General features: G+C 39.3%; 1 protein-coding gene across 5 annotated transcripts in view; it reads left to right on the top strand.

Moving 5' to 3' along the window:
• rusc1 (RUN and SH3 domain containing 1) overlaps positions 1–8,548 on the top strand; it is a 35,737-nt gene extending 27,189 nt beyond the window's left edge. For all 5 annotated transcript variants that reach the window (XM_051923064.1, XM_051923065.1, XM_051923066.1 and 2 more), the window contains 3 exons: positions 1,391–2,531; positions 3,302–3,448; positions 3,627–8,548. In XM_051923064.1, coding sequence (XP_051779024.1) covers positions 1,391–2,531; positions 3,302–3,448; positions 3,627–3,792 — 1,454 coding nt within the window. In that variant the 3' untranslated portion in view covers positions 3,793–8,548. The remainder of the gene's footprint in view (positions 1–1,390; positions 2,532–3,301; positions 3,449–3,626) is intronic.
• The last annotated feature ends 519 nt before the right edge of the window (positions 8,549–9,067 follow it).

Below are 9,067 nucleotides of genomic sequence, written 5' to 3' on the forward strand. Positions count from 1 at the left end.
TTCACAGAGATATTTAAATGAGGTTAATTTTACAATGATCCACATTTCATTTTTGTTTACATATCTATATGTTATCTTTATTAACTGGATTTACATATTCATTGGTTAATTTGCATTTCAAATTATCCAAACACTGGTCAAAGGTAATGGACAAAAACAAAGTGGAATAAAATATAAATTGCTCAAAATTTGATAAAACCACATTTACCATGTGTCAAGTTATATGCATGTTGCACCATCAGGATGGCTGACTTTTGTGAGCAGCTGCTTGTGTCTATGCTACAGTAACCTCAATGGGCATTTGACCTGCAAAATTCACTCATTCTTAGAGCATTTTGACAGTATTTTTCTAGTCTTTTTCCCACTTTCTTGTGTTTTAGTTGTTCATCTTACAGTGGCATTGCTGTAATTGTCTGAGGTTTGGACTTCTGAAATAATAGACTAGGATCCTGATTTGCATTGAGTTTGATTGATCCTACAACCACGTACAAAAAATGGTTTACATTTAAAAGGGAGGGTCATACACAAAGACAGACACTATGTTTTATGAGTTTTATTGGTCTCTCTTGGTTGCATGATAACAAATAAATCTTTTAGTTCCCATTAAAGTCAGTTTGCCAAAGGTTGAGTTGCTTCTCTGAAAAGGAGAAGAGGAACACAATCTTTAATGTGGTGCAAAATGGTATTCCTTTGATGATATTGTTATTGCTTAAAAGATTTTCAGTTACAATCATTGTGAAAATCCTTTAATTTTCGATTTCAGCTATATACTGTGTTTGAAATAATAAATATCTATAAAGGAGGGTAATGTTCATGCAGTTGTAGTGCACAGAGACAGATGAAACAAAGTAAAGCATATGTGATGTTTTTGTTAAACAGAAGTCAACACTGCTGCTTCATAGTCCAGTATACTGGGTTCAAATCTAAGGCCCAGCCATTGTGTGGACTGGTGACTCCCACTTGGCTCAGTAGGTGTGAGTGAGTGTGCACCAGTATGCTGCCCAGTGGACTTATGTTACATCCAGAGCTGGCTTCATCCTTGTGCCTAGTTCTGCTAGGATGGTTGTAGGTTCTTTGCAGCCCTGAAGTTCAATGAAGCAAGTAACTCTACCAGGGTTGCAAACCTCTCTTTTCAAGATAGGCTGGCATTGGTTTGTGGGGAAGTCATTCTACGTTTTTGTGGGAAAACAGAATTGTCTTTACAATTGTATCTGTTAAGAATGTGTTACATAAAGGGGTCATAGTTCCATTCCCTGTATTTTCTGAATTATACTTATTTTTATAATATATTGCCTGTATTGTTACGTCTTAATATGCCATTTCATTGAGTTTAAAACTAAAGTAATGTGTCTTAAATTTTGTCTGTCAACTGGACACTTTGATTTTTCAGATGTGCTGTCCATACACTACAACACCAGCTCTTTCCTGCGACTGTCATATTCGTCCTGTGAATACCTCTTTGAGGAGCTGCTTCTTCTACTGCAACCACTTTCTGTTCTGACCTTTCACCTTGACTTGCTCTTTGAACATCATCATCTAGAGACTGCAGCTTTGCCACCAGCCAATCAGAGTGTACAGAGAGCCATCTCTTCCAGTTGTTTTCCTAGCTCAGCAAATTCAGTCAAACAAGTTCCAAATGGAAAGACTGTCACCAAGCAGGAGTGTCACAATCTCAACGTAACAAATTTAGTGCCCTGCAGAGAACGATCATTAAATAAATCGCTCTTGCCTAATGTTGAGCACAAGAGAAACTGCATAGCCTTTGGTAATTCTGCTGATGTGGTGGATTATACTTCCAGTGGTGTTGGGATTGCAAAGCACCAGGAAAAAAAAGAGCACCCTGCCAATCAGTGCAGTTCCACTGGAGAAGTAAACCAAATGCCAAACAACAAGTCTGTCTTAACTAATCAGGAAATTACTGAAAAGGAGAAAGTAAGTCAGATGCCTGCAAACATGGTAGAAAAAAGAGACTGGCAGCGTGCCTCTTTCCATACTGAGAAGCCGGTGTCAAAACAAGCTGGCCAGGCCATACAGCATAGTTGGAATCAGTTAATGCAGTTGGGTGGTAAACTTGGCCAGAACTGGTCTGGAAAAAACGGTGATGAAAAAGCCACAAGAGAGAAGGATGCAACAGAAAGAGAAGATAGCTGGTGGGGTCAGCTGAGCCAGAGTTCAAAAGTCTACTTGTCACCTGCACAAAATAATTCATTTTTAGCCAAATGGTCACGAGGGAAATGTAGCAGTAAGGTGTCTCAAACCATCTCAGTGGGTAATTCTTTAAACACCCATCCAAAACATAATGATATTTCTGTTACCCAGTTGTATAATAATACAGTGCCAGTGTCTGTGACTGACCAGAGTGGCTTTGGGCATAGTCAACCAACAGAAGTACCAGCTACAAATCTGACTGATTCTAATAAGTGCATCAGTGGTGAGAGTCCAGTTTGGAGGTTGGGGAGGTTGTTTGGTGCATCAGTGAGCTCCAAGGTGTTAAACCAGGTTGATCTTAAAGGTGCCCAGCAGAAAATCAGGTAGGTTCAATCATCTCTTTGAAATATCCTTGTAAGGTATAGCAATAAAAAGTATTGTAGGTGTCAGAGAATGCAGGTGATACAGGTTTAACAGCCAAAACTTAATATTTCTATCCATTTTATTTAATACTTTAGCACAGTAATGTATAATGATACTTTGTTTTGTACCATAAGTAATACTCAAATCTCAGAGACGTGAAACTTCTCCAAACTAGGATTAGTCTCACTGGCAGCATATTGGCACGCTAGCCACTGTAAAACAAAAAAACACACTGTTCCAGTGTGGTGCTGAGGTGTCACCTGTTGCACGGCTACACTTGGGTCCCAAACGGTGTGGTTTGTAGTGTGGTGGGGCACATACTCCCAACCTCTTATTACTGATCTGTCGGGCAATCATTGTACTAAAACACTGAACTCAATAAAATAATTTAAAACCGAAAAAAAGAGCCAGAGGGATTTAGCAAACTGGAAAAACCTGTAGTAAAGTGAAAACATTGGCACTATGATGGAGGTTTCAAAGATTCATTTATGTAAACATAGGTCAGTAATCCTTCAAAGGCAATGTCTGTTTTGTTTATTAAACAATCTAATGTTCTATTGTGTACCTGAAATTAATGTGCATACAATGTGAGGTATTATGTAATGACATCTGCCAGCTTTCTCTCTTTTAAAATTGCTTAATGTATCTTGTGCATATATTCATATTTTTTATCTGTGTAATGATGAAGTGAGCATTTCTCAGTCTTTATCTGTGTTACCATCTTTTACAGACGTCCGTCTAGTTGGCTGGCACCTAACCTGTCTGTCTTTAACCGCTTCCTTGGAGGTGCATCCCTAGAGCAAACTGAGTGGTTAAACTCTGCCCAGGCTAAGACGCAATCATCCAAAACTGCTGAAGAAGAGGCCAAACCCAGCAGGTAAGCACGCTTTTAAATAGTAACTGATATGACTTTTGGTTCTGTCTGTTGGTATTCTTTCATTTTAGTCTCTCTACACCCCATTAATTAGTAGAACTGGTTATTTTGTTACACTTTTGCTAACAGTGAAAAGTACCTATAATCACCAGTTGATCCCTCTTCCTGTTTTCATTTTCAGGGCAGTTCGTGCAATTTGTGACCATGAGGGCTCCGGGGAGGAACTTAGCATTACCAAGGGAGAGGTACTGATTGTGGTTGAGGGTGTAGATGAGGAGTGGATTCGTTGCCAGCAAGGAGATCAGATGGGACTGGTTCAGATTGGCTACACTTCACTCATCATGTAAAAGCCAGCTTGCAGAGTTAAAAATGTTACAATTATATACAGTAAACAGGAGGTGAGGACCTATTGCGTCTTAAAGATTTTGGCTGAATATATACTAATGCTGCTTGGCAAATGATCTGCTCAACATGACACCCCTTTGCCTTGATGCACACATCTGCTAAGCAAAGCTTTCTTTTGCACCTAATATGCAAGTGATAAAGACTGCTGGGAGAAGACACACTGGAGCTGAGGCTGATGTGGCACACCGTCTTATTTTGTGTTTTCTGTTTTTTGACCGAGACTGAATTAAGTAGATGTCCATCTTTGTTTTGATGGCCAGCGTATGTCCTGCTGTTTGTATGTGTAACACCATTATGAGCATAAAAACAAAATATTCATTAGCCAAAGAACAAAAATAATGACATAAGCATGGTGTAAACAATCGTTTGGTCAACTGAACAGGTTTGGTGAATGTCCAGAATCTGTTATGAAATGTTTTCTTTTCAAGAAGATTCTGTCTGTCCAAAAAGAACAGCGTTTCAATATGTAAATGTGTCACAAAAAAAAATATCCTTCATTGACACTTTAAGCCAGAGTAGTGCTGGACAATGTGGTGGGCACAGAAAGGCCTTTCTGAGAGGCTTATAGAAAGTGAAGAATGACTCCTACTTTCAGATATTAAATATAAATGCATTTTGTTCAATTTACTATAGTAAGATAATCTTTGAACTTAACAACAATGGCAGTGTGAACTAGAAAATGTGAGGAATAGCTAAACATGGAGAAAGGTATGGTGTAGTATTTGTTAAAAGTTGTTTCAGAGTATATTCAAGCTAATCAAGGAAGCTACAGAATCATCTGCTTTCCTGTCCCTTTACAATGGGTAATGAGTATAAATGGCACAACCTCAGTTAGATAAGGCAGTCAGAACATGCCTGCTTGCATATACATATGACAACTTGGCAGACATCAACACCAGGGTGCTGCTGACTTGTTTTATTTCAGTTTTGCAGACACAGATAAGCAATCCAAAAACAGGCAGGTATTACTAATAGGTAAAGGGGTTATCTCATAATGCATTGTTGCAGCTAGCTCACTGTTATTCCACTTTTAGCTACCTCCAAAAGGTGCTGCTTACCTCCACATATTATCTGCTGGTTTATGCTACCTCTATGCCTACTAATACCCTGGTCCACACTCCTCCCATGCAGTTATATATGTCACGTGTACAATGAAATTGTTTGTATATGATTGGCCAATATATGCCATACTAGAAATCCCTGGCACTGTGATCATTGAGTGTTGTTAGTCAGACTTGCACTGAATCCTTGATATCTCTGCAATGTTCTTTTTTCAGAAGTTGTATGTTAAAAAAAAGAACCTCAAAATGCCCAAATATTCATCTTACCAAACTGAAACATGCACTAATTCTAATTAATGCAGAGATTACAAATGTACAATCTGAAAAAATAATGAAAAAACATTTCAAAGTGTTAAAAAGAATTGATAGATAGATACTTTATTAATCCCTAAGGGGAAATTCACATACTCCAGCAGCAGCATACTGATAAAAAACAATATTAATTAAAGAGCAATAAAAACGCAGTGCAAGTTTAAGAAAAAAAAAGCAAGGTGTAGAGTGCAAGGCAGGTATAATAGAAAATAATCTTGTACAGTATAGTGTTAACGTTTACCCCCCGGGTGGAATTGAAGAGTCGCATAGTGTGGGGGAGGAACGATCTCCTCAGTCTGTCAGTGGAGTAGCTCCTCTGTCTGGAGAAGATACTATTCAGTATCATTTACTGTACATGTTTTACATGTAAAGTTTACATGTCAACATGTAAAGCATGAGTCCCTTGGCATTAAGAGGCTCACACTGCCTTCCACCTCTCCTGGCCTAATAAGAATGGTGGTGTGTTCTATACAGGCTTGGAATTGGATGAGTTCTTTCAGTGTTTTACTCAAGTTCCCATGAATAAATAGCTGTTCTACTGATCCTAAAGAGAGCAGATCCCCCTGTAATAAAATGGAGTTTAACTCAACCAAGTGGGAGAATCTGAATGTGCATTTACATTGATGTGCCCATATTGACTTCACCATAGGTGGAGTTCACCATGTGACATAGTGTGGCTTTCATATTTCGGAAAAACATTTCTTACAGGTAGTCTTTGTAGATTTAATGTCTAGACCTTACTGAATATTAGTGAGAAACAAAAAATGAGAAAATGTGAATTATGTTTATATAAACTTTAATAATGAGCAGTAGTACCACAAAACTCTTTACAGATCAGGTAAGAATGTGGAAGAACAGTAGGGATCAATAATAAATAGAAGACATTGAGTGTGAACAGGATGGATAGAAGAAACTTTTAACTGTTCTTTTATAAGGATATTGGATCAGGCTAGTGTAGCAATAAGGGTGTGTCATCTAGCGAGAAATTACTCACAAACCTGGCCCTGTCCATTTCAAGTTCTAACAAGGAGAGGCTAGCTACAAACCTGGATGCCCCCAGTCAGTAAACTACAATTTCTCCATATAACATTCTTGGCGCAATGGCCCACTATAAACTTCATTCTGCAAGGGAACTTGTTATACAGCAGTAGTCTCTCCCTCTCTCCTATCCAACATCTTTCCCAAGAGAATCCTGGTAACAGCATCATTTGTGTCTCCTGAGGAAGTTGCCCAGGACAGCCCCTCCTTCTCGGCTGTCCAACATCTCCTGAGACAGCAGCAACAGGACTCAGCTTGGGCCCTTTGGATTGCAGAACAAATCTTTTGAAGTAACGGCAGAGAGGAGTGCTTTGAAATAGGAAGGTTGTGGGTTTGGGTCCTGCTGCTGCAGTGTCAATGGAGTGTGCTGCCCTGGCCAAATTTCTGTGAAGACAGAATTTAAACCTTTAAAAATAGTATGGCTCCAACCAAGGACTAAGGGGAAAGTGAACCTATGCCAATTCTCCTGGAGTAATAGAGGCTGTGACAAAACATCCTCAAGGGTAGGCAAGGTCAACTTCATGTTTGTTAATAAATGCATTAGGGGAAAAAATGGGCAGGTGGAGTTTCCCCAATTGCCCTACACAATTAGGGCACTCTGTCTAAAATGCATTGATTGCATCAGACAAAGCCAGACCACTGGCCTTCTTATAAGAGCAGGTTTGGTTGTCCTCTTGCTCTTGTCATTTGTAGTTTTTGTTAAAAGCCCTGGGCAATCTTTTCTGAGATGTACCTAGGATGTGGTTAGTCTCATGAGGCAATAGTGTTTTCTGGGAAAATAATATAAACAGCAGTGAGACCTTCACTTGGTGGCTTTTTCCATGTCTCAAATGTTTCTCCATAACAGAGTCATTGTAGTCATTCTCGTAATCATTTATATTTTTATCCTTTAGATCCAAATACATGTGGCACGCAGGCCAAATGGATGCATTTGGCCACTTAGTGACAGTCCATGTTGAACCTTATTGATCTCATGATGCATGATCTTGAATATCCCTCTAATCCTGTGCCACATGCATACTTGGTGACAGCAGCTAAGATCCAAATATGTGGTTAAACTGTGAAGATCATTTGCTTAAAGTAAAGGATCAGACAAACTATAATGCAGATTGTTGTTCAACATGTCTTAAAGTCTTAAAATCTCATAGGAATTTAAAAAAAAAATACTGAATGGAAGTGGAGAGGCTTCCACAATGTAGTATTTGAGCCTCCTGAAGAAAGCAAGGATCATTAAAGAGGCTCTGAATTCATAGTCATATAGCCAAAACCTTGGAGACCTCATTTTGCTGGTTTGACACTCTGCCATTAAATATTTTTGTTGTCTTGTAGGTCTCAGTCACAAACGACAAAGTTACCGGAACTGGGTGTAAAGATTTGTGTGGCTGTGCAGCACTCACAGTGAGGGTCCTCCATATTTGTACAGTCTACCCTTGGAACGCATTATAGCAGTGCAGGACCCTCCTTCATTACCTAATTTGCTACAATTCTTGCATGGACATGTGATAAGAAACTGGAATTTTCCATTTTCTAGTGGGCAACGTGAAGTGTGCTGTCAAGCCTTTTTGATCTTTTGGTCCCTGATACTAAGGTGCTAAACCACTTGTCTAAGTATTTATGGTTGTGGATACCAGCCCTCATTTGAAAAAAGGTCATTGCAGATCCCAGCATATGACAGCTACTTTTGCCATGCCTTTATTATTTACTCAAGTTGAACAAAACTGTCAGTGCACTAGAGGCAGTGTGGAAAGTGTGAAATCCACCCAGGTAGTAATCATGCATGATGGGGAAGTCAGCCTTATTACCTGGGGTTTCATTACTAAAACTGGAAGACACCACCTTAGGGATGTTGAGACCCCTGACTTGTGCTGCAGGGGGAGGAGGCTTATCATTCTGCCCTAAAATTCCAAGACATGGGTTACACCAGTCAGGTAAATTAGCATGTGGGGGACAGAAGTACAACAACTTAAAGATATGGGCACCTTTGGTGGCACATAGACACACTTTAAAGACAACACTTATTTAAGTAATGTAACGCGTCAGTGAGCTTTTCTTGTGGATTGGTGTCAATGCTGGATAAGAACCAGAAAAAGCCCTGGATCTGCTCTAGCGACCATCAGCACCTAGTACTGTACTGTATGTACAATTGAAGTCTCTGCTTGCTGACAAGTTGTGTTCCATGCAGTGGTTACTTCCTTATTGTGCATCCAATATACATGCTTCCAAGAGATGGCCTCTGGTGTTTTTTGTTTTGTTTTTTTCCTGTAAATAAATATTTATTTAATCTCAATGTCTGACCTATATGAGTTCTAGTCCACTTTTATATTATTATTTTTACGTTTGCACATTTTCTTCATTTTGGCCATTTTTTGTAATCTGGCCTTTATCCAAATCATGATGCTTATTTGGTTTACTTGATAAGCAGTGGCATTCAGCACACAACATCCCTGTTTGAAAAAGTCATCACCCCCAAGACTGCCAATCTGATAACAGCAAATGCAACCAAAAACCAGGACCACCGTCTGACTTTTCAGCTGTGCAGTTGGACTGCAGCCTCCAAGCTCTCTCTCACACTGTACAGTAATGGCCACGTAAAGTGCTCTGGAACTGTGAACTCCATTAACAAGAGAGATATTGGTGGGCAATTGCCAAAATCAAACTAATTATGCCCTGAGCATGAGGTCGACTATGCTCAATTCAGTTTTTTCTTCTTTAGCACCCTTGGCTGTATACAGGCTAGAAGAGGTAATGCAGATTTAGAAATGCAATTCAGCAATCAAAAGTACTTAACCACACAGCATCTACACAT

The sequence above is a fragment of the Erpetoichthys calabaricus genome, chromosome 2, assembly GCF_900747795.2.
Source record: "Erpetoichthys calabaricus chromosome 2, fErpCal1.3, whole genome shotgun sequence".
NCBI classification, from domain to species: Eukaryota; Metazoa; Chordata; class Cladistia; order Polypteriformes; family Polypteridae; genus Erpetoichthys; species Erpetoichthys calabaricus.